Source organism: Elaeis guineensis, chromosome 15 (genome assembly GCF_000442705.2).
Source record: "Elaeis guineensis isolate ETL-2024a chromosome 15, EG11, whole genome shotgun sequence".
Classification (NCBI taxonomy): domain Eukaryota; kingdom Viridiplantae; phylum Streptophyta; class Magnoliopsida; order Arecales; family Arecaceae; genus Elaeis; species Elaeis guineensis.
The window spans coordinates 57,102,616-57,129,639 of record NC_026007.2 but is presented as its reverse complement, the minus strand read 5'-3'; the positions used below and the strand labels follow the sequence as shown (position 1 = coordinate 57,129,639).

The 27,024-nt window shown below is 34.6% G+C and overlaps 1 protein-coding gene across 1 annotated transcript; it reads left to right on the top strand.

The window, feature by feature from the left end:
- The first annotated feature begins 1,405 nt into the window (after positions 1-1,405).
- On the top strand, positions 1,406-21,861 carry LOC140853967 (serine/threonine-protein phosphatase 7 long form homolog). Its single transcript, XM_073249083.1, has 7 exons — positions 1,406-1,497; positions 2,410-2,701; positions 2,787-2,905; positions 2,979-3,072; positions 3,168-3,599; positions 3,704-3,988; positions 21,733-21,861. Exons 1-7 carry the CDS (start codon positions 1,406-1,408, stop codon positions 21,859-21,861), a joined length of 1,443 nt encoding a protein of 480 aa, XP_073105184.1.
- Positions 21,862-27,024: the final 5,163 nt, after the last annotated feature.

Here is a 27,024-nt window from a genome sequence, read left to right as displayed (position 1 = left end):
GCCCCGCGTCCCGACGGCGGGACCCGCGTCCCGGCGGTGGCCCCCGGCCCCCTCCTCTCTCTCTTCCTCTCTCTCTCTCTCTCTTCCTCTCTCTCTCCCTTCTCCGTGGCCGCCGGCCACAGACCGCCGGCGGCGGGCCGCGCGCCCCGGCGGCGGGTCCCGCGTCCCGACGGTGGTCCCCGGCCCCCTCCTCTCTCTTCCTCTCTCTCTCTCTTCCTCTCTCTCTATCCCTTCTTCTTGGCCGCCGGCCACAGACTGCCGGCGGCGGGCCGCGCATCCCGACGGCGGGTCCCGCGCCCCGGCGGCGGGTCCCGCGTCCCGACGGTGGCCCCCGGCCCCCTCCTTTCTCTCTCTCTCTCTTCCTTTCTCTCTCTCCCTTCTCCTTGGCCGCCGGCCACAGACGGCCGGCGGCGGGCCGTGCGTCCCGGCGGCGGGTCCCGTGTCCCGGGGGCGGGTCCCGCGTCCCGGCGGTGGCCCCCGGCCCCCTCCTCTCTCTCTTCCTTTCTCTCTCTCCCTTCTCCTTGGCCGCCGGCCACAGACGGCCGGCGGCGGGCCGCGCGTCCCGGCGGCGGGTCCCGCGTCCTGGCGGCGGGTCCCGCGTCCCGACGGTGGCCCCCGGCCCCCTTCTCTCTCTCTCTCTCTTCCTCTCTCTCTCCCTTCTCCTTGGCCGCCGCCCACAGTCGGCCGGCGGTGGGCCGCGCGTCCCGGCGGCGGGCCGCGCGTCTCGGCGGTGGCCCCCGGCCCCCTCCTCTCTCTCTCTTCCTCTCTCCCTCTCTTCCCCTTGGCCGCCGGCCGTCTGGGCCGCGCATCCCGGCGGTGGACCCCGGCTCCCTCCTCTCTCTCTCTCTCTTCCTCTCTCTCTCCCTTCTCCGTGGCCGCCGGCCACAGACCGCCGGCGGCGGGCCGCGCGCCCCGGCGGCGGGTCCCGCGTCCCGGCGGTGGTCCCCGGCCCCCTCCTCTCTCTCTCTCTTCCTCTCTCTCTCTCCCTTCTTCTTGGCCGCCGGCCACAGACTGCCGGCGGCGGGCCCCGCATCCCGACGGCGGGCCCCGCGTCCCGGCGGCGGGCCCCGGCCCCCTCCTTTCTCTCTCTCTCTTCCTCTCTCTCTCCCTTCTCCTTGGCCGCTGGCCACAGACGGCCGGCGGCGGGCCCCGCGTCCCGGGGGCGGGTCCCGCATCCCGGCGGTGGCCCCCGACCCCCTCCTCTCTCTCTCTTCCTCTCTCTCTCTCCCTTCTCCTTGGCCGCCGGCCACAGACGGCCGGCGGCGGGCCGCGCGTCCCGGCGGCGGGTCCCGCGTCCTGGCGACGGGTCCCGCGTCCCGGCGGTGGCCCCCGGCCCCCTTCTCTCTCTCTCTTCCTCTCTCTCTCCCTTCTCCTTGGCCGCCGCCCATAGTCGGCCCGCGCCCCGATGGCCAGGGCGGGCCCCGCGGCCCGACGGCGGTCCTCAGCCCCTCGCCTCTCCCGGCGGTGGGCCCCGCGTCTCGGCGGTGGGCCCAGACGGTTGGTGGGGCCGCATGCCCTGACGGTGGGCCCCGCGCGGCGATGGCTTCGATGCGATGGGTTGCGATGACGGTGGGGCCCACGGGTTCCGACGCTCGTTTTTTTTTATCTCATTAATTTATTTTTATTTTCAACATACTTCAAGCAGTGGAAGAAATTGAAAGCTTCGACAATTGCGTTGCTGTCATTGTTTTATGAATTACTGTGGGATTGTATTTGAATTTTCGTGTTTAATATGTTGGGATGAACTGAATTTTGTGTTTAAGTTGTATTGTGTGATAATATTGTATTTAAAAAAAAATAAAATATATTGTTTATTTTTTTTTAATACATCTGTGATAATATTGCTTGAGACAGCGTATTATGGCTTACGATCCACGATATCCCGGTCCCCGAGACAGCAGCATTCTTACATTGCAGGAGCACCATCGATCACAGACTATTTTAGATGGCGGCGTAAGCATTACAATCTTATTTACTTTTTAAATTTTTATTTTAAAAATCATGTACGTTATCTAATTAGTATATTTTCTTGCAGGAGTCCAGACATCTTCGTCTACGACGATCCGATGCAGATTTCTGGAGGACAGAGGACATCCCAGATAGAGTGTTAGATTATTTACGATATCTAGGATTTTATGGAGTATATCGGATCGGTCGTATACAGATGGACGTTGGTCTTATTACTGCTATGCTTGAGAGATGGCGTCCAGAGACACACACATTTCATCTTCCATTTGGTGAGGCGACCATCAGTTTACAGGATGTCAGCATCCTTACTGGACTACCAGTTGATGGAGATCCAGTTACCGGAGTTGATCCCGCACTTACCATTCCGGAGTGGCAGGCTTTGTGCTTGCGATTGTTAGGGTTTGAGCCTGACGCACATTTTTTCGATCATTCACGACTCAGGATTGAGTGTTTGGATGATCGTTATCGTCATTTTCATATTGCGGATGATGCACCGGAGGAGATGGTGCAGCAGTATGTTAGGGGTCAGGTGCTGCGATTGTTAGGTGGTGTCCTGTTACCTGATACTTCATCGAATAAGATGAAGTTGATGTTTTTGCCATTATTAGAGGATTTAGACTTCGCTCGTCGACTCAGTTGGGGCAGTGCAGTACTAGCTTGTCTATACCGAGCTATGTGTCGGGGTTCCTATGCTGATCAGAGCGAGATTGGCGGTTATCTTGTATTATTACAGGTACGTGAATTAAAATTTTTAATTTTTAATATTTAATTATATTTTATATTCGATATATCATTTATTTAATTTTTAAATTTTGCAGATTTGGGTATGGGAGCGTATGCCGACTATCAGTCCATTACGACGACAGTTGCTCGAGATGCCATCAGAGCAGCAGGATCCTGATGTTCCATTCAGACTAGACGGACCATTAGGATACAGGTATCGAAATATTTTTTTTTTATTTAAATTTTATTATTTTAAATTTATTTAATATTAGTACATTGTGAAACAGATGGAACGTTGCATTCAACGTTCATCACGTATCGACAAGAGTGGCACGGGTTTATAGATGCCAGTTGGATACATTAGTTGATACATCTAGACGGGTAAATTTTGAATTTTTTACAAATATCAATTTACAGTATTCATAATCTATTATAATTTTATATTAATTTTTTTTATTTTAACTATATTATATCAGTTTTTGTGGAAGCCATATACAGATGGGATATTGGCTATACTGCCGCAGATGTGTACAGTTGGACACGACATATGGACTGCTAGGGTGCCACTTATTTGTTTTGATGTGGTAGAGTGGCATCTTCCCGATCGTGTCCTGCGGCAGTTTGGTCAGACTCAGGGCATTCCAGAGCAGTTTGATACCAGCCAGGGACTTCATCGTATTGATCGACGAGGGAGAGCTCGTATCGACTGGCGTATCAGACATGCACAGTACATCGATATTTGGGATGCACGTCGAGATCACATTGTTCATGGTGATCCTATTTTGAGAGGCCGTTCATATACTGATGACTACATGGCTTGGTTTTTTAGCATTACGGTGCGAGTCATTGGACAGTCTCAGTATGCAGTTTCTGGATACGAGGGCGAGAGTTCTACTGTACGTCTTTTGGTAAGATTACGAAAATTACTTCATGTTATTTGTGTTATATTTTTGTTTTATATTGTACACTATACTGATTGTTTTATACTAACAGTTCTATTTTTATTTTATAGACTGATTCTGTGTCGGATCTTGTGTTGGACACTCGTCGTGCTTTATCTACGACTGATGAGGACGAGCGGATTCAGATACTGCGGGAGATGGAGAGAACAGGTTCCGGAGCATTGGAGGCGATTGGTGTTGATCCACGTACCTGTGCGCCTTGGTATGGAGCAGTTCGGGCGCCAGATATGAGTTATACGCCGTCACCATATGCTTCACATATGCCATCACCGCATATTCCGCATATGTCATCATTCGATGCTGCACAGATGCCACCGCCTTTTCATCCACAGATGGCAACGTCTTCTTCGTCCTACATCCCCCAGATGCCATCACCGGGTACCAGTTGGCCACATGAGTATGATACTTTTTTTTCAGGTCCATCCGTGTATCCAGATGAGAGAGTTATTCCTGAGCAGCATGACCCGACAGCATCAGTTATTCCTGAGCAGCATGATCAGCAGATCTCCTCCACTGATATAGGAGAGGAGCTATCACAGCAGGAGCAGCCGGCGAGGACCTTCCTGAGAAGGTCCAAGCGACCACGGGCGTCGCGACGTCCTTGTGGGACTTAGTCTTTGTTGTATTTGTATTTAGTATTTTTACATTTTTGTTGTACTATTTTTTTTTTTATACGTTTGACATTTTTATTCTATTGAATAATATTAAATATTGATTTTATTTTATATTATTTAATTTTAAATGATTGGATATTATGATCGGTGCATATGGATGAACATATTCGAACGTGTCTCAGAATATTAGGAGAGAAAATATTATGCTGAAAGGACTATAAAAATTATAACGTAAATAATAATATATCAAATGTTGCTTTTTGAATTGAATTTTAGAAAAAATAAATATTTTTTTAAGTAAAGGAAAGGAATACGTAATAGAATGCTAAAAAGATAAAAATGGAAGAAAACTGAAATTATAATTTTAAATGATAAAATTTTTAAAATCAATTTAAAAAAAATATCATAAAAAAATAATAAAATAATAATAAAATAAGAATTATAATTAAAAAAATTAAAAAAATTTAATTTAAATTTAAATTAAAAATTATCATTTAAATTATTATTTAATTAAATTTATTTATTAAAGATTACAAATAGATAAGTAAAGAAATTTAAAAAAAAAAAATAAAAAAAGAAAACGCCATTCTCTCCCCTCCCCAAACCCCTTTTTTTCCTCCTCCCTTCTCCTTCTCCCTTCTCCCTTCTCGATCTTCTCCTTCTTCCTTTACAAATTTAAGTAAAGAAAAAGAATACATAATATATCATAAAAATAGAAGAAAATTAAAATTTTATTTTTAAATTATAAAAATTATAAATTAAATTAAATAAATTGTTGCCCAGCTATGCAACCCAAGAGGGGGGGGTGAATTGTGTTTTAAAAATTTTAAGCTTAACTAATTACTTATGAAAAGTATTTGTCAAAAGCTTGATGAATGAGGAGAAGGACTTTAGTTCAAGATTAATTACCTAAAGCAAGAATGCAAGGATATAATGAAGAATTAAAGAGAAACAATAAAGCACACCACAAACACAAGGATTTATAGTGGTTCGGTGCCAACCTTGCACCTACATCCACTTCCCAAGCTCCTACTTGGGAATTCCAAACCACTATACTTGTATGCAACCCGAATACAAATGTCGGAAACTCCGACACTAGCTATCCCAAGCTAGTCCACTTATTTCTCCCTTGTTTTTCACCTTTTCAAACCTTTTATAGCTTTAAGAAACAAAGGAAAACATTCTAGGCAGAAAAAGAGCCGTTAGAGCACTTAAAGTGAGTATTAAAAGCAACTAAAACGGGCTAAAAACTAGCCGTTGCGGACAATTTCCGTCGCAGGGGTCGACTCATGAGTCGACTCATGCTTCAGAAGTCGACTCATGAGTCGACCTCTGTTACAACAGCCAGAAATGTGGGTTTCTGGATTTTTTGGCCCAAACCAGCAGAGGTCGACTCATGAGTCGACTCACAGGTCGTGCCAAGCCAGAAAACCAGCGTGCCAATAGGAATTTCAGCGTGCCAAGCAGCTCATTGTGCCATGAGTTGACTCATGAGTCGACTCATGCACTTAAAACATTCATAACTTCAAAAATATAAGTCCAAAAATAATGAAATTTTCACCAATAGATCACAAATCATTTGTTCTACCAAATGATACTATCAAATCAGGATTTTGGTAAAATTATATTTTTGCCCCTGAAGAGCATAAAGACTTTTTCAAATAAAAAATATTTGTATCCCTTCAATCTGCTTTGTAATCATCAAAATCAATCTAGGAGCAACATAAATATATCATAAAAATAGTAAATAAAAGAGAAAAAATGGTAATAAAATAGAAATTATAATTTAAAATAAAAAATTAACTTTAATTTAAATTAAAAATTATCATTCAAATTACTATCCTCATTAAAAAATTTAATAAATTAAAAAAAAATAATTAAACAAATTATGAAAAAAATTTAAAAAAATTTTAAGAAAAGAAAAAGAATAAAAAAATATCGAAGGGAACGGCGTTTTCTCCTTTCCTCCCTTCTTCTCTCCTTCTCCCTCTTCTCCTTTCTCCCTCTTCTCCCTTCTCCGGCGTCTCTCCTACAGCACCGCGGTGAGCTGCCTCCTCTCTCTCTTCCTCTCTCTCCCTCTTTTTAAAAAATTTTAAAAATAAAAATTACCAAAAAGAAAGTCAACGGGTCGACTCACAGAGTGTGGCAGCCAAAAATTTTGCGTGCCGTTAAACTTTTTTAGCCATGAGTCGATTCATGGGGTCGACAGAAAAATATAAATCTATTTTTCTTAGAAAATACGCTTCCAAAAATATTGAAATTGCCTCTAATAGATTACACATCTTTTGTTCTTGCTTTTGAGACTTCAGAATCATATCTGATAAAATTATGATTTTTTTTCTTCATTTTTTAACTTTTTAATGTATTTATTTTTTGATCAAAATTTAATTCAAATTAAAATTTTTTAAGTCACATTTATAAAATACCCGAAAAATTAAATTGTAATTAATTTAATTATTACATTTTATTCTTTTATGAAATATTTTTTTTATAACTTTTATAATTTTTATTTTTATTTTTATTTTTCTTCCACTTTTATTTTTTTGACATTCTATTACGTATTTTTTTCTTTATTTAAAATATTTTTTAAATATTAATGTTTAAATTAATTTAGTTATTTAAAATATTATTTTTAATTTCAATTATAATTTTAATTCTTATTTCTTAAAATTAAAAATTACAAACTTTGTTCTTCAATTACAATTAGAATTTCTATTTTTTTTCAATTCTTTATCTTTTTATGAAATTTTTTTAGGCGATTTTTATATTTTATTTAGAAAATTTTTTAATTAAATTAATTTTAATTTGAGAAATTAATTTTAAAAAATATTTCTATTTCACTTAATCTTTAAAATTTTATTTTTTTAAAATTTTAAATTTATAATTCTTATTTTTTCTGACTTTTTACAAATTTTAACTTCTTAACTTTTTAACTTTTCATCATTTCTTAACTTATTAATGTATTTTTTTTTATCAAAATTTAATTCAAATTTAATTTTTTTAAGTCACATTTATAAAATACCCTAAAAATAAAATTATATTTAATTTAATTTAATTTTATTCTTTAGCATTCTATTACGTATTCTTTTCTTTTAATTAAAAAAATATTATTTTTTCTAAAGTTCAGTTTATAATTTTTTTTTCCATATTTTTTCTCATTTTTTAACTTTACACTGTATTTTTTTATCAAAATTTAATTCAAATTAAAATTTTAATTTTCCTCCCATTTTTTTTTCTTCATTTAAATTATTTTTTTAAATAATAATGTTTAATTTAATTTAATTATTTAAAATATTATTTTTAATTTCAATTACAATTTTAATTCTTATTTCTTAAATTTAAAAATTATAAACTTTGTTCTTCAATTACAATTACAATTTCTATTTTTTTTTCAATTCTTTATCTTTTTATGAAATTTTTTTAGGCTATTTTTAAATTTTATTTGAAAAATATTTCAATTAATCTAATTTTAATTTTACAAAATATATTTAAATTTTTTTTTATTTCAATTAAACTTTATAATTTTTTTTAAACATTTTAATTTATAATTCTTATTTTTGGTGACTTCTTAAAAATTTTCACTTTCTAACTTTTCCTCATTTCTTTAACTTTTTAATGTATTTCTTTTTTTATCAAAATTTAATTCAAATTTAATTTTTTTAAGTCACATTGATAAAATACCCTAACAAAAAAATTATAATTAATTTAATTTTATTTTATTCTTTTATGATATATTTTTTCAAATCTTTATATTTTAAATTTCAATCAAAATTAAAATTTTAATTTATTTACTAATTTCAAATTTTAAAAAACAAAATTTTCCAATTTTCCATTCAAAATGGCGTTTTATATTTAAATTAATTTAGTTATTTAAAATATAATTTTTAATTTCATTTATAATTATAATTTTTATTTCTTAAATTTAAAAATTATAAACTTTGTTCTTCAATTACAATTATAATTTCTATTTTTTTTAATTCTTTATGTTTTTATAAAATTTTTTAACCCTTTTTTTAAAATTTTTTTTAATTTTTTTAAAATAAATTATTTTTAATTTCCGAAAGTAATTTGAAATAATATTTTTATTTCAATTAATCTTTAAAATTTTATTTCTTTTTAATTTTTAATTAAAATTCTTTTTCTTTGATTACTTCAAATTTTTTTTAAAAAAAATTTTAAGACAAATATTTCGAATGATGTTTTTCAATTAAATTTCAAATTTTTATTTCTTTCATAATTCTTTCTCCTTTTTTTATTTCCTATGATAATTTCTTTTTTTTTCTTAAGATTTTTTTTGACATCTTTTAAAAAAAATTTGAAATAAAAAATCTAAATTAATTTTTTTAATGAATTACAAATTAAAATCTTTATATTTTAAATTTCAATCCAAATTTAAATTTTAATTTATTAATTAATTTCAAATTTTAAAAAACAAAATTTTCCATTTTTCCACGATTTTTTCCTTTTTTTTTGGGTGGAAAAATTGAGAAACGCGATTTTGAATGGCGTTTTTAAAAACGCCATTCAAAATGGCGTTTTTAAAGACGCCATTCAGAATGGCGTTTCTGCATGTTTTTTTTTTTTTTTTTTTTGGGACGATGACACCGTGGAAATGGGGGCTGACGTGGAAGGAGAAAAAACACCATTCAAAATGGCGTTTTTTCCTTTTGCATTAGTTTGGTAAATAAGTTTTATTTTAGTATATTTTGATAAAAAAAAAATTTTTTTATATTATTTGGGAAAAGAGCTCTCCAAGACCTAAGTCTTGTCAATATTTTTTTATTTGGATTGGATGAGCGTCCTATCATCAATAGGAACTGTATTGGAATTCCACGCCATGCAGTACCTCAGCACCGCTTATACAAAAAATATTAAATAATAAAATAAATAAGGGTAGTCTGGGCGGCTTTAGCCAATGCTAAAAGCTTAAGTGCACCCAGCATTGCCATTGGGCCAATTGTTGGGGAGTATCCTGGAGAACGATTCTAATAAAAAATATCATTTCGGACTTTAGCCTTCGGATTAAGCATGGGGCTTCTTGACTAGTTTATTTTTTTCTTCAAAAGTACTGGAGATACTTAAAAAACCTTGAAAAAAATATTAAACAAGAATAGTTGAATATGCCAACATCCTAGAATACATCTATTATTCCATTAAATTCATATGTCAACAATAATTATTAATTAATTAAGTCTGCAAGTACACCAAATATAAATAAACAACATAAAAAAATCAAAACAATGGAAGCCATCTAGGGCTTCAATCTTCAAGCGTGAGCCTAGTCTGCTCACCATACTAGCTTATTTTACAAGCCAAGTTCGGTCCACTGGGTTTAGAATATTGATCAGGTAAGCTACCTAGCCGGGAAATTGGTCTACTTTTCATAGAGCCAGTTTCTCAATTAAGAGAAGGAACCTTGACGAGCCTATTTAGAAAATGAAAAGCCTTGAACTTTTCATATATTATATCTCATGCATTGCATGCATCAAAAACTTGATGTTATTAACCAAACTCTTGAATGTAACAACCATCACAGTGATGGTATTTAAATATCAAAATATGTATGACACTTAGAATCATCAATGTGTTGCACATTAGGTAATGGTTGCTACATGATGCGATATATGACAATAAATATATCAGAAATATTTTCACATCTAATTTATGATCCTTACAAATATATAATATATCATAGTAATTTTAATTATATATAATAAAAAAAAGTAAACCTTATCTGGATTTGTACCAGCAATACTGTCTATCATCTTCAATTTGTTAGCTAAAATCCAAGCACAACAGCATTATCTAAAATCCACCATAGAAGATGCTTCAGAAGAGTGCCATTTTTTTTAGTTCAGAAGAGTGCCACTGAGCTGAACTTGTTGCATGGCTAGGTGATTGTCAGGTTCACCACTCCCCAGTGATTGCTTTTGGCCATCAATTGGCGTACTGGTTGGGGCTGAGCCCTGACCAGTGACGGAAAATCCAACTAACTTCGGATTTTTTTTAATATTTTTTATTTTCAAAACTGCCCTTTCCTCCAATCTTATTTTCAAAACTATGGTCTGTTTCAAAATCATCGGTTCAATCAGTGATTTCACAGCCACCTTGACACTGAGATGGTGAGGGGAGAGAAAATCGCCAGCTACACTGGCAATTTCAAAAATTGCAATCTTGATCGGTGATTTCTCTCTTTTTTTTTTTTTTTTGTTGGGGGCAGATGGAGGACGTAGGAGGGGGAGGGGTTTGGGGGCCAACGAGTGGTGGCACCGGGCCGATGGGGGGTGGCATGGGCGGGGCCGATGGGGGGCAGCTAGGGTTGCAGGGGGTGAGGGTGCGTGACCAGAGACGGCATGGGCGACATAGGGGGCCGAGGGATAGAGTGCAGACGAGGATGGGCGGAGGGGGTTGCGAAGGGTGGGGGTGCGCAGTCGGGGGCAACCCGGGTGGCGTAAGGGATGTGGGGGGCCGGCGGTCGAGGGGGAGAGGCGGGTCAGCCGAGGGGGGGGGAGGGGGGGAGGAGAAGACGAGGAGAAAAAAGAAAAAGAAAACAAGAAAAAGAAAAAGAAGAAAAAGAAAAAAAAAAGAAAAGGATAGGGATAAATTTAAATATTCTTTTGTAATGAAATATTTAAATAATAATAAATTTAAATAAAAATAATAAATATTTATTTATTTACTTATTTATTTATATTTTTAAAATATTTGTAGTGAGTCAGCCTTTCAAAGGGTGACTTTTTGAAAAAAATATTTTTTATATTTTATTTATTTATTTATATTTTTATTAATGAATATTTTTTAAAAAAATAATTTTAAAAAATAATCTTTAAAAAATATTTTTAAAAAATATATTTTATTTATTTATTTATATTTATTTTTTATTTTATTCTTTTTGATTTCTTTCTTCTCCCCCTGCGGCTCCGCATCGAGCATGCACTGCCACCCCCCTTGGTGCATATCAGAAAGTTGAATTAAAATCATGGTTGCTGTTATATCTTGACGACATCAAATTATTATTAATCAAATTATAATAATTTATTATTAATCAAATAATAATAACTTATTATTAATCAAATTGCTGGTTTGATATTGCTCCATTTTCAAGTGCAAAAGTTAGTACGTGTAAGATTTTTTCAGGTAGATGTTCGGGAGTCAAATGGTTTCAAACTCCTATAAAATTTAAAATCCAACTTACCAGTCAAGTCAAAAATCTACACAAAAAATTTAAAATTTTTTTGAAGTCTCTGAAAATAGAAATCATAGTTTTTCTGAGGACTGCACAGGGTACCTATTTGCAGGTTTTGATGTAGGAAGTTAGGATGTGTAAGGTTCTTCTAAATGGATTTTTAGGAGTCAAATGATTTCAGATTCCTATGAAATATTAAAAACCACTTACCAGTCAAATCAAGAACTTACATAAAAAATTTGAGAATTTTTTAAAGTTTTTGAAAATAGGAATCACAATTTTTTTGAGGACTACGCAGGGTACCTGTTTACTGGTTTTGATGTATGAAAAAAAAAATGTGGCAGTGACTTGGTTACAAGAGCTATATCGTATCTTTAAAATATAAAAAAATGAAAATACAAAGTACTTGTTGTGAATATAATATTTTTAGAATAGATATGATATGAATATAATATTTTCATTCAAAGTACCAGATTTTTCAGTCTTATATTTTTCTTCTTTCTCAAGCTATCAATAGAAAAAATGGTTGCCATTGATTCAGACACTTTAGAAAAAAATTGGAGACACCCCGATAGCTCTACCAAGAGGAGAAACTTACAATCTAGACCAATTGTCTCACCTCTTACTAGAAGAATGCCTGCTTTGGCTGCAACTAAGAGGGGCACTGGTTTAGAACGAAATAATAAAATTGCTGGTTTGATACTGCTCTATTTTCAGGTGCAGAAGTCAAGACGTGTAAGATTTTTTCAGATAGATATTTGAGAGTCAAATGATTTTCTATTTTTATAAAATTTAAAATCTCACTTATTAGTCAAGTCAAGAATCTACATAGAAAATTTGAAAATATTTAAAAGTAACTCCAATTTCAAATGTCTTGATGAAAGAGAGTGAAATAATGAAAATAAAAAATGAAAAATCGAGACACAAGAAAATGAAAAATAGAGCAGGTTCCAGTAGAGTGAAAGAGAGCAAGACAAAGGTTCGTTATCATAAAGTCCAATGCAATTTCAAATTTTCTGACAAAGATTCATTATAACAAAGGTTTTATTATTATTTTAAAATTAATATTTTTTTATTTTTAAATATTAATATTTTCTTATTATTTAAAATTTTATTTATAAAATTAGTGTTTTTAATTTTTAAAATTAATATTTTTTACTTCTCTTTTTTTTTCGGGGGAGGAAGGGAAGGGAGACACTTTCCCTTAAATCACTACAGATTAGATCACTGTACTGTGGCACACCAAACATAGTGAGCTTAGAGCACTACATATTAAAGCACCTCAAGATTTGAATCACCAGTGATCTTGGATCACGACGGTGATCCAAACTGGATCACCAAAAGATAATTTAAAATATTATTTTTAAAAAAATAATTTAAAAATAAGAAAATATTAATTTTAAAATAAATTTTTAAATACTAAAAAAATTTAATTTTAAAAAATAATTTGAAATCGCATTAGACTAGATAATTAGTAATTAAATATTATTATTTTATTGATAAAAAAATACTATTATATGATCAATAAAAATATTAATTTTATTTAATGATAAATATTATTATTTAATTAATATTTACTTATTATTTGATTAATAATTAATTAGAGGGGTGGTGGTGGTACCATGCAGGTTGGCTGCCGGCGGAGGGAGGTCAGTGCGGGGGGATGGGAGGAAGGGAAGAGAGAAAATGAGGGAAAAAAAGAAAAAAAAAAGAAAAAAAAAGAAAAAGACTAGAGTTACCTTCTTAACTTGATTTAATCTCTGATCCCACGCATCCTACCCCTTGTACCTACCTCGCCTGTTCATTATTTAAAAAAAATGATAAAATTTAAAATATATATTTTTCAAAAATAATTTAAAAAGAATTAGTAGATAGGTGTGGAGGAGCAGTAGCCAGGCTGCCACCTCTTCTCTGTACCCCTTCATATTTTTTAAAATTATTTTTTTAAAAATAATATTTTATCATTATTTTAATATTTTTATTATTTTTATTATAAAAATAATTTATTTTTAAATATTTTTAAATATTTTATTTTAAAAATTTATAATTTGATAATATTTTATTTTTAAATATTATTTTCTTCCTTTCCTTCCTCCCAGTCCACTCGACCGACCTCCCTTTGCCGACGACCGACCGCATGGCACCACGACCACCCCTCTAATTAATTATTAATCAAATAATAATTAATTATTGATCAAATAATAATATTAATCACTAATTAAAATTAATATTTTTATTAATCATATAATAATATTTTTTATTAATAAAATAATAATATTTAATTACTAATTATCCAATCCAATATGATTTCAAATTATTTTTTTAAATTAAAATTTTCTTAATGTTTAAAAATTTATTTTAAAATTAATATTTTCTTAATATTTTCTTATTCTTAAACATTAATATTTTCTTATTATTTAAAAATTTATTTTTAAAATTAATATTATTTTATTATTATTAAAAAGATCAAAATTATTTTTTAAAATTAAAATTTTTTTAGTATTTTAAAAATTTATTTTAAAATTAGTACTTTTAAATTTTTAAAATTAATTTTTTTTCCCTTCGTTTCTTCCTTCCCTTCCTCCCAAACCTTCGGCCGACCCACCTCTGCCCCCCGATCCTCGGCCCCCTACGCCGTTGACACCACCTCCGGCCGTGCACCCCCACATCCTGCAACCCCCTCCGTCCTCTCTCGGACATACATCCCCCCCGACCCCTTGCGTCGCCCATGCCGTCCCTGGCTGCACACCCCCATCCCTTATAACCACCACCGCCCCCCATCTCCCCCACCTGTGCCACCCCCAACGGTCTCGTGCCACCCCCCAAACCCCACCCCCTCCCTCTCTCCCTTCGCCCTCCGTCTACCCCCCACAAAAAAAAAAAAGAATCGACGATTTCCCCTCTCCCAGCACCTCAGTGCTAAGGTGGCCGTGAAATTGCCGGTTGAGCCGATGATTTTGAGATAGACGGTAGTTTTAGAAATAAGTTGGAGAAGAAATAGTTATGAAAATATAAAATAAAAAAAAAATTAAAAAAAAAACTCACTAACTTCCATGCCCATTGATTGGCTTCTTTCGAAATCCAAAATCATCAAAATGATTTGTTCCCTCCCACATCTTCGCATCGTTCTGGGTTGCGTCAATTGTTTAAACACTATAAAGAGGTCTCACCAAATAAAAAAAAAAAAAACACTATAAGGAGGTGTTTACCATAAAATAAAAAAAAAAAAAAAAAACACTATAAGGAGGCGTTTACCAAAAAAAAAAAAAAGACTATAAAGAGGTGTCATGTTGATGCTCCACTATTTCCGTGCCCTCCTCCAGGTTGATAAAAGTGACAGGGTCTTTGTTGTAGGGTTGAAAGGTGGGTTTTGGGCCTTTGGTGAACTCTTGGAAGTCTTAGATGCTTTGGTTGGAAAATTCTTTATGCACCACAGACGATGTAGAAAATCCGATATGGAGCATACTATCTTATCCAATCGATCCATATAACTATTATTTTTTAACATATATTTAATATCAATAAATTATTTTTTTTATTTAAAAATTTTGTATGATGAAAATATTTTTTATTAAAAATTATGACATTTCTTCACAAAAATTATGACACTCTTGCAGAAAATACTAAATTGAAGCGGAGTGTCGTAATTTTAGTGAAGGGATGTCATAATTTTTAAGAAGAAATATCATAATACTGTTTTCACATATATTCATTATTTTTTACTTTGTGCAGTATTATGACATTCCTTCTTAAAAATTATGACATCCCTTCACAAAAATTATGACATCCTACTTTAGTTTAGCATTTTCTGTAAGGATGTCATAATTTTTGTGAAGGAGTGTCATAATTTTTAAGAAAGAGCACCATAATTTTTAAGAAGGATATTTTTGTCATACAAAATTTTTAAACGAAAAAATCGACCTACTGGCATTAAATGCACATTGTGAAGCAGTGGCTACATGGACCAATCGGACAACGATGCGCTGCATGTCAGATTTTCTACACTGCTTGCAGTGCATAAAGAATTTCTATGCTTTGGTTTAGCTTGTTAGAAAATGGGTAGAATTGCATGCATAGATTTCAAAATAATTTTGAATAGCAATGAAAATGAATCTAGATTAAATCTTTTAATCCCACATGCATTAGATCAAATCTAATACTACTCATGCCAAAGATCTAAAACATGCATATATTCTGAAAATCAAAAATTAAAAATATTGACATTGGATCTCATTACCTTGCATGGGTCGAACTACACCGCAGTCAATGATCGTAGATCTGAATGGTTCCTCTAGCCACATATGTGCCCAGCCTCCATAGGTATCCATAAGAAAACTTGCTCTAATCAAAGGTGAGATGATCTTCTCAGGGTGCTAGCTCTCTTGCAAAGATCTCTTTGATGGCTGATCTGGTTCTCTCTCAGATCTCACAAACTCTCTTGAGAACTAAGAACAATGGGAGAAGAGGAGGAAGAAGGCTCGGATTTTGAGCAGAACTTTTCTCTCAAATTTTTTTTCTATTTTTCATACTCAAGGCCTTCAAGTATTAGAGCCTTTTTATAAAGAAGAGGGATTAGGATTTTGAAAAAGGGGGCGCCACACCATGACATGCCTTACCAATATTGGCATCCAAAATTATTTGCGCCAAGCACTAAGGAGTGGCATGAGAAATCAGATCTGATTTCTCACGTTGTTCCTTTCTCAACACCCATAAGGATAGATAGGTTGGCACCACCTTTATTTCCTACAACACCTAATTTATTTCCTTCTTATCTCCATCTCTTGATTTGAATCAAATTCAAAGTAGAAAAGAGATTGGGAGATAAGATAGATAAGTCACCAAGCATTGCCATCTATCCTTACTGCACCCACTCCTTTCTCATGCCAATATTATTCATGCCAAACCTCTTTTAGCATGAAAAACATCTCGTGGAAATTAGGACGTGTAAGGGAGAGAGAGAGAGACCCAGAGAGATGGGACTCTTGGATTTTCTATTTGGGTTTAAACCAAATCAGATTTGGTTTGACCCAAGTAGATAATGGAACCTAATCAAATTAGGAACCTAATCTACTCAATCAAATCCTAATCTAGTTAGAAATTAATTGAACTCAAGTCTTGATCAAATCAAGAATTAATTTTTTTTGCAATTAGACTTGATCCAATCAAACCCAATTCAAGTCAAAATGAATTCAATTCAATTAGACTTAATCTGAACCTCATTACTCAATCAAATTGAGCTAATTATTAATTCAATTACTAATTAATCTTCCTATAATTTACTAACACTTAGTGAATTACATAATTGTAATATTTACATAAAGTTAATCATCAATCGTATTGACAATTATATCCTTTAATGATTCATAATCGTTAATCAACTATCTGATCAGATAAGAATCTCTTTTGTGTGTGATCCCATTGATTTCATTCTATCTGGTAGTGAGATATATTATGTTCTCCATCATGATATCATCGAAACTCCTTTCGATGGGTTGGAACAATTCCAACTCTATCCTTCAAAGATCATCGATCATCAAGATGGCACCCGATGAGTTCCACAATCTACTAATGACACCTAACAGTATATAGTGACAATCCAGTAAAATGAAAGAATAAACTTCTAGGTGCAGTTATCGTATGATTCAGTCCTTCTATCATGAATTCCTACTTGACAAAGGTCATAGAGAACTAATCAAACCCCATCGCCAGTCATATGCAAGATTGGTTGGATTCTAGTTCACTTATGAATCTCTTGGAAACTCTTTTTTAGTATTCATTTTTTCTTTGGCCAAAGACTTTCTAAACTCACTCACAAATCGCATAGAATTTTTTTTTTCTATCAAGGTCGATAGATTTCATCTAGGTATATCCTACTCCTAACAGTGAATTTGAACCTACTGAAGCCAATATATACAGCAAGGATCCAAATGGTTAGGGACCGAGGAAACATGCAGTCAAACTCAGTAGTCTCGCTATAAATAGTCGATGACATCTCAGATCAAAGGACCACTCACACTACTACGGTATCAAATCAACCACTAACGAGTAAGTAGACATCCAAGTGATTTTTCGTGTTGGTCACGCTTAGCGTAAGTTATTCTCTAACAACCTCCTGCACTTTCATCCCAATGTCTCTACACTACAGACCCGAGACTCATCTATCCAAAAAAGAGGTGATCCGTGCACTGATCTTAAATGGATGGATCACTGTCCTCTGTGACGATCCTGTGATCGAGAGTATTTAGAAACTAACCACTAATAATGTATGTCTCAAATTTTCAATACCTTGAGAATATATAAAAATCATCTTTATTAATTTTTAGGATAAATCATAGACACATAAATATGATTGGAATAAAAATATCATTTATTGATAATAAAAATATTACAAGTATAAAGTTAAGTCCTAGAATTATAAAATGCATCAGTCAATAATTAGTTTCTAGGGCACTCATCTAACAAACTCCCATTTGACCTAAAGTCAATTGGCCATATACCTAAGATCCATCTTCTCAAGATGAGCTTCAATCTTCTATTTTGCTGAGAGGCTTGGTCAGTGGATCCGTCATGTTCTACACAAAGTCGACTCTCTGCATATCGGCAAACTTCTTCTCAAGATATTCGCATATGATGTGGAACTGCCGCTCTATATGCTTAGACTTTTGATAAGATCTGAGCTCCTTAACAAGGGCTATGGTTTCATTGTTGTCGCAGTGTAGTACAATGACATCTGATGGCATCACATGTAGCTCCGTAATAAACTTCTTGAACCAGAAAGCTTCCTTAGCAGCTTCAGAGGCGGCGAATGCACTCGACTTTCATGGACGAATCTACAATAACCAGCTATTTGAAACTCTTCCAACTAATCAATCCTTCATTATACAAGAAAATATATCCTAATGTAGATTTTCTATCATCGACATCAGCCATGAAGTCTAAATCGGTGTATCCCTCCACTTTCAGCTCCGATCCTCCATCAAAGATCAAGAATAAATCTTTAGTCCTTCTTAAGTACTTAAGGATGTTCTTCACAGTAATCAAATATTCTTTATCTGAATTTGCCTGATATTTACTCGTGACACTCACGATAAGAGCTATATCAGATTTTGTACATAACACGGCATACATGAGATTTTCTATTACTGAAGCATAAGAGATTTTACTCGTACGCTAGATCTCCTAAGGTGTTTTAGGGCACATCTTCTTGGAGAGATGAATGCCATATCTAAGAGGCAAGAGACCTCTCTTAGAGCTTTTCATGTCGAACCTCTTTAGCACCTCTTCTATGTACATTCGCTGTGAGAGTCCTATCATTCTCTTAGATCTATCCCTATATATCTTTATACCAAGAATGTAGGAAGCTTCTCCGAGGTCTTTTATGGTAAATTCTTTTGACAACCATACTTTGACCAATGTCAACATGAAAATATCATTCTCAATCAGGAGGATGTCATCTACATATAATATGAGAAATATAACAGCGCTCCCACTGATTTTTTTGTACATACACGGCTCTTCATTTTTGATGAAATCAAATATTTTGATCACATCATTAAAGCGAGTACTTCAACTTTGAGATACTTACTTGAGTCCATATATGGATCTTTTCAGCTTGCAGACCTTATGATCACTATTATTGGATGTAAAACTCAAAGGCTGCTCCATATAGATATCTTTCTCAAGATATCCATTTAGGAAGACAGTTTTCATATCCATCTATCAAATTTTATAATCATGAAAAGTTACAATTGCAAGCAGAGTTCAAATGGATTTCAGCATAGCCATGTACGAAAAGATTTTCTGATAGTTAATACCTTCATGTTGACTATAATCTTTCACAACTAGTCTTGTCTTATAGGTCTTTACCTGACCATCCAACCCAATTTTTCTTTTATAGATCTATTTACACCCAATAGGTATAATACCTTCAGATGGATCTACTAAGATCCAAACCTGGTTGGAATGCATGGAGTCAATTTCTGACTTCATTGCTTCCATCCATTTCTTGGAGTCAACATCTAACATCGCCTCATCATAGATCTTGAGATCATTCCTAATATCCCTATCTCCCATAAGAAACACTTTCTTTAGATCCTCTATAAGAATACCTAAGTACCTTTTAGGAGGACGGAAGATCATACTTGATCTATGAGGTGGAGGAGGTACCACATCTACTAGCTCACTATTGAGTTCAGATTTTTGGACTCGATGCTCTTCAGAGACCTTCTCTTCGAGCTCAATCTTCCTCCCACTGCCTCCATCTTAGATAAAATCTTTTTCCAAGAAGATGGTATGATGACTCATAATCACATTGTAATCCTCAGAAAGATAAAAGTAGTATCCCATGATTTCTTTAGGATATCTTATAAAATAAGTCCTAAAAGATCTAGCCTCTAACTTGTCCGTTTGCTGTCGCCTGACATGGACTGGACATCTTCAAATCTTGAGATACTTAAGAGCTGACTTCTTACCATGCTATAACTCGTATGGTATAGTAGGAACGGATTTAGAGAAAATCTGATTCAAAAGATGAATTGTAGAAAGTAATGCATGTCCCTATAGAAAGATAGGAAGATCTGTGAATCTCATCATGGATCGGATCATATCTAATAGAATCTGATTCCTCCTTTCGGATACCTCATTAAGTTAAGGCATCTCTAGAGGTGTCCACTATGAGACAATACCATTATCCTTAAGATAGGCTTGAAATTCCCTACTAAGATATTTCTCTCCTCAATTTGATCGAAGAACCTTTATAGATTTTTTGATCTATTTTTCTACTTCATGTTTGAATTCTATAAACTTTTCAAAGACTTTGGACTTTCCATGCATCAAATATATAAAATCATATCATGAATAATCATTGATAAAAGTTATGAAGTAGACATAGCCATCTCTGGTTTGTACATCGAATAGACCACATACATCAGTGTGTACTAGGACTAATATCTCAGTGGTCTTTTCTCTTTATTCTATAAAGGACAGCTTAGCTATTTTTTCTTAAAGATAGGACTCACAAATCAGATAAGACTTGAAAGTCAATGGCCCGAGAAGGCTATCATTCTTCAGTTTGTTGAGTTTGTCCTCTCCTATATGGTCTAGCCTAAGATGCCTCAGATATTTTTGACCAATCCTATCTCTAAGTATCTCAGACCTTATGGCATTCATGGTTTGCTCATTAATATTAACACTCGCATCCATATGCAAATCATAAAAACTATCAATCAAGAAAATACGTGCAACGTTCACTACAAGAAAAAACAACATTAGAAATGAAAAAATCTATTTCTAAATAAGAGAATTTCATTGCTAAATATATTTAGCAATGGAATAGAAATGAAAAAATTTTGTTTCTATTTATCCCATTGCAAAATTCATCAAAAATAAATTTTTGCATCCATTTCTAAATTTACAAACAGATTAGCAACAAAACTCTTTTCATTTCAAATTAGCAACTGAAATATATCTGTTTCAAAATAGCAACAGAAATATTTTCATTTTAAATTAGCAATGGAATACTTTTGTGTTGCTAATGTGAAATGAAAATATTTCTATTACTAATTTGAAATGAAAAAAAATTTCATTGCTAAATAGAAATAAAATATTTTATTTCTATTTTATTTCTAATTAGAAATAAAAATTTTATTTCTAAATAGAAATGAAAATATTTTTCATTTCAAATTAGCAACAGAAATGATTTTCGTTGTTAATTTGAAATGGAATATCTTTTGATTTCTATTTAGAAATGGAAGTAGTTTCTATTGCTAATTAGAAATGAAAACAATTTCTGTTGCCAATTAGAAATAAAAAATTTATTTCTGTTTTGTTTCTAATCAGATAAAAAATTTACTTTTTAGAAGTGAAACTGTAATCTGTTTCTAATCAGAAATGAAATTTTATTTCTATTCTATTTCTAAATTTATAAAAATACAAAAAATAAAAAAATTTTATTTATAATTTTCTACTTAATCCTGTATTTTATGTCCAATGTTCAATTATAAAACTAAATATGATAAAAAATATATTTTATTAATATAAATAATAGATACAATATAGCATTAAAATGCAAATACATCAAATAGTCTGATAAAAGAAAAATCTAAAATCTAACTGTTATCATCATCATCTTCAACAACATCATCTGGTGGAGTATCTGGATCTGAGGATATAAACTTTGAGCGGCTCATCATCCGCTGCATTATCTTCTTCATCTGGCACATCCGATCTTGCAACCTCTGCTCTCTTTCATTTCGCTCCTCATTCTGCTCCTTCAATGTAGCAACAATCTACTGGAGCTCCTGATTTGCAACAACAATCTTCTGAAACTGCTAATTCTACTCTGTCAATTTCTCTCTCAACTATTGAAGCTCATTCTCCAATGCTTCTGAATGCATGCGAGATGACGTAGCTAAGTATGATCTATAAGATGACTGAGAATAAAAAGCAGATGCTTGAGAACCCACTTCATACACTCTACGCTTCTTCTCCCCCCCAACGGCCTCATACCAAAGCTATCTCTCATCCACAATAGGAGGCTCACTGCATCCCTCTTGTGGCTGAGACATCTGCTCCTTAAGCATATTATAACGATCCTGCATTATATCAATTATAAAATATTATCTCTAAAATTTTTCTCACAGTGTAAATATTAAAAGATAGTCAATTCAAATACTTATTCACTTATATAAATAGTCTTTGTTCGTCCATCAACAAGTTCATCTTTGGCCTTCTTTGTTGGAAAAGGTGTAGGGTTTCATGCATGAATTTCAAAATATTTTTGAAATATAACACAGTGAAACATATAAATTAAATAATTTAATCTATAAATATATGTAATCAAATTACTAAACCCTACAATTAGGACCTATAACATGTTATATTGCATTTATAAATCAGAAAAATAAAAGCTTTGGTATTGATCAAATAAATACCATAGATCTAAAATAGTTTTAGATCTAAAACATAGATCACATCTAGATAAGAGAAGAGATCAGATCTCTTATCTTCACGTGGGTCGAGAACTTCATAGTTGATTTTTTTTATTATTTTTGGAGCCACACACGCATTTGACCTCTACAGGTGATCCACACAAGGCTGCAACAAAATCAGAGGTTCATCAAACGAAGATCCACTTGAAGTGCTAGCTTTTTGCGGATCCCTCCAGATGGTTAATCTTAAAAATATTCTTCAAATCTCTTGAATATTTCAAGAGATAAAGAATATGAGGAAGAATGAGGGAGAAGTCAAACCCTTTGACCTCCCTAAAATCAAAAATAATATGTAATAGAAAAAAGTCCTAAGAGAAGACAGATCTTCTCTTTCAGTACATCAACGATTGATGTCCTGAGAATATCTCTATGCTAGGACATGAGGAGACCTTCTCCTCTAGATATTTTTCAAACTTTCAGATCTTATGATATCTGATTTTTTTCATAGAAAAATCTCATGATTTATGGAGAAGAAGGGTTCTAAAAGAAACCTTAAGAGAAGACCTTCTTTTCTTCTTCTTCTCTCATCAGAACATGATCAGATCATGTCCAAAATTAGATCACCATGCTCCAACTCATTGGAGCACAGATCCACCATGCCATCCCTCTTTCTCTCTCAAATTTTTATCACATAAAAGTATAAAATAAAGAGAGAATAATCTGAAAAGAAAACAATAAGAGAAAACAATCTTCTCTCTTACCTTATGTTTCTACAAGACATCAACTTTTGATCTCTTGATTGAAGACTCTCCTCCAAGGATATTGGTGCCTCAAACCACCCATGCCATCCTCTTTCTTCTCTACTTTTTCTATCAAAAAACTATAGATTTTAGACTCCTTATATTTTTCATATGGGGTGGCAACTTTATATAAGGTAAACTAGGTCATAAGACTTAGTCTAACAAGGAGTCCATGGGGCGTCCAACTCTTGGACACCCCTTCCCCTATCTAATTTGTGGAGAGCATGAAATCAAACATAAAAGGGGTGACAAAATGAAAGGATAGGCTTGGAGGAAGTTGGTGCAAGAGAGGAGAGAAGAGTTCTTGTGAAGAGGGACTCTTTCAAAAAGGAAATAAACCTAAACCACTTTCCATATTGAACCAAATCAAATCTGATTCAAATCTTTAGAATAAGTGGTGTGAGATCACTTTCCTTAGATGTGGATATCATATAAAAAATATCTAAAAATTAATTAGTGGGGGTGGGCTTTCTTAGTTGGCGCAAGAGAAGAGATGGAATCCTAGTCTAACTAGGATTCTTATGTAGACTAGGTCAAGATCTTTGAACCCAATTCAAATTAATTGTAATCTAATTAATGATGATTCTAATCCAACTAAGAGTCCAATTAAATCAGATTAAATTATATTTAATTCTGATTTAAATCCTAACTTAATTAGGAATTAGGTGCATACAAGTCCTAGTCGAACAGGGATTTGTTCTTCCTTACAATTAGTTTATCCAATAAACTAATTAGACTTAATCCAATTAAATCCAAACTAATTCTAATTGAATTAAATTCAATTAGACTTGATCTCAGTTCAATTGCTTAATCAGATTAAGCCAATTAGCAATCCAATTGCTAATCGATCTTCCTGCAACACTTGCATTAGGTCAAACATCAATCACATTGATCGTTTAATCTTAGAACAATTCTCAATCATCGATTAACCATCTGATTAGGTTATAACCTCTTATATGTGTGATCCTATAGGTTCGAACCTAAGTCGGTAGCACAGAAACTAATTTTTATACCAATCGAAGTAACCATCTAGCAATGGTTCCCGACGTCCAGATAGGTCGAATATAAGCAAAGCAACAGTCTAAAAACCCTGACTCATGGTTACCGTATAATTCATCCTTTTGATCAATAATGCTCAAGACAATTTTGAGTATACTATCAACACTCATATAAGTCATCTCTATTGTGTCTCAAAATTTTGCAAATCTCGTGACTCCTCACGAGGATTATCCAGGCCTAGATTTTGCTAAATTGAAACACAGCGAGATATTCTCTTCCTGAAGTTAATCAGGAGTGGTCAATCCCATCTTAACTCACACACCGACTTCACAAGTACTTGACTGTATCTAGAAATTTTTTGAACCTATATTAAAAATACAGACAATCTGATACCAAAGCACAGTAAGTTGCTTGCAAGTCATCGTGGTGATCTTAGATCGGAGGGACACTTATACCCATTGGCCTTAGCTAGCTACTCTTGAGAGTAGAGTATTACATTGATCACGTTCAGTGTAGATGTACTCCTATATCTCACCTAGATGCTATACCAGTATCTCCACACCACTCAGTTACGAGGACAACCAACGCATTTGGCATACAGTGACCTACACTTGATGAGTTATTATCCTTGTTAATAACTTATCATTTGATCATGAATAATTTAAGAACCATCTGATAAATCTTTCTTTATTGATTGATTGTGGTTCTAAGGACTTCATCATAATTTAGGAGTTCTTTTAAGGAAGATAGAACTTTTATGATGAACCTACCAAATAACTATTATTATTAGATAATTCATATACTAATTTCAATCATTTACTATTTAGATGATTGACTTTAGAACACATTTCCCAACAACTCCCATTTATATTAAAGTCAATTAGAACGATATCAAATATCCTATCTTCCACTTGAGTTCGTAGAACTTCTTAGTTCCGAGGCCTTAGCAAATGGGTCAGTCAAGTTCTCTTTTTTCATCGATCTTCCAAAGATTGATGTCATCCTGATCTAAAATCAAAAGTGATAGCAATACAGAGTATGCTGGTACTTCGATTCTTTAACCAGATTTATGGCTCCAGTGCTACGATAGGATTGGACCATTGATGGAGGGTGCCACTCCCAACCTGCTAATGAAGCTCAGCAACTACATAGCTTACATGGCAGCATCATATGCTACGATGTACTCTACATCACTAACTTAGTAGGCTAAAGTATCCTATTTGGAATCTTTTCAGCAGATTGCTCCTACAATTAGGGTATGATCCGATACTTTTTTGTTGTCATCTTGATCTGACTGAAATCGAAACATCCGCATGTTTAAAATCAGTATTTTCATATTTGAGTCACTGGACCTAAGTATTTTCCAAATACTTAAGGATTGACTATACAATCTTTCAATAGTTCTTACTTAGATCAGACTAATATCTGCTCACTACTATTAGTAAGTATACCATATCTGGTCTTAAACATAGAGAAATTAGATGACACACAATCCTTTATTCTTTGCAATGCTGGAATGCCATTCTCGATTAAGAGAATTTCATCCACAGACAACACAAGGAATAACACTACAAAATATTTTGCCCATTTATAAATGCAGGGTTCCTCTTTGTTCATAACAAAGACATATGTTCAAAACATATGTTCCAACTCTAAGATAATAGCAAAAATGGGCTTTATAGGTCTCCACCTTCCCGTCTGTGCTACTCTGATCCTTTTGAAAAATCTATTCACACCTAATAGGTTTTATCCCTTCAGGTGAATCAGTGTCTATACACTATTAATTTTCATGGACTTCAATCTGGATTTAATAGCTTCAAGCCACTTCTCAGAGTTAGACCACTGTATTGCATCCCTATAGGTGATCGAATCCTTGTTAATCTCATCGAGCTCAATAGGATCACCATCCCAGACCTAGACACTGAAGTGTCTGTCTAGCTAACACGGTACTCTACCAGATCTCCTTAAAGGTGTTACTTTAATGGGCTCCGAGTTTGATCTAATCAAATCCAGTTCTGTAGGTTTACTAGATTATGTCGGTTCATTTTCTATCAGTCAAACTTTCAAGTTCAACTTGATAGGCATCAGTTTGTTCTCTAAGAAACTTCTTTCCAAAAGGAATGCCCTACTGCTGATGAGCATCTTATGTTCTTCAGCATGATAGAATTAGTAATCCTTAAACACCTATTGGACCAAGAACCAAGTTTATCTGTATGCAAATCTTTGACATAGGCCAATCAACTCCAAACCCAAAGGTGAGAGAGTCTAGATCTATGTCCATTCCATATCTCATATGAAATCTGTCCAACAGACTTACTCAGTATATTTTCAGAGTAAAACAGAAAATCACACAAGAGCACAATCCTGAAACAGGCAGAGAAGTGAACCTTATTGTGGATTGAACCATGTCTAACAAAGTTCAACTTCTCCTTTCAGATACACTTTGTTCTGAAAAAGAATCCACTGAGAGAGAATCCAATTCTCTCCTAGATATGTCACAAACTCACTGGATAAGTATTCGCCTCCTCAATCTGATCGAAGAGTTCTAACATCTTATCCAGTTTGTTTCAATCTTTCATTATTGAATCATTTGAACATTTCAAATGATTTAGGCCAGACGCACCCATGCCCAAATAAGTCGTCTGTAATGAAATATTAATATCTTCCTCTGACACTTAAGTTCACAGGTCCATATACATCACTATATATGAGAATTAGAACTTTATCAGCTCTTTCACATTTTCCATTAAAAGGTGACTTTATCATCTTTTCAAGAAGATAAGACTCACAGGCTATCAATGATTCACAATCATTGATGTGAGATTTTTCTCTCAAGCTAATCCG

What these genes read in the sequence shown, in the direction of transcription:
- LOC140853967 (XM_073249083.1), top strand. Translation starts at nt 1,406, where the DNA reads ATGGCCAGGGCGGGCCCCGCGGCCCGACGGCGGTCCTCAGCCCCTCGC. An exon ending in GACGGACCATTAGGATACAG is followed by an intron (nt 2,906 to 2,978) that starts GTATCGAAATAT and finishes ATTGTGAAACAG; the next exon opens with ATGGAACGTTGCATTCAACG. An exon ending in GTTCTACTGTACGTCTTTTG is followed by an intron (nt 3,600 to 3,703) that starts GTAAGATTACGA and finishes TTTATTTTATAG; the next exon opens with ACTGATTCTGTGTCGGATCT.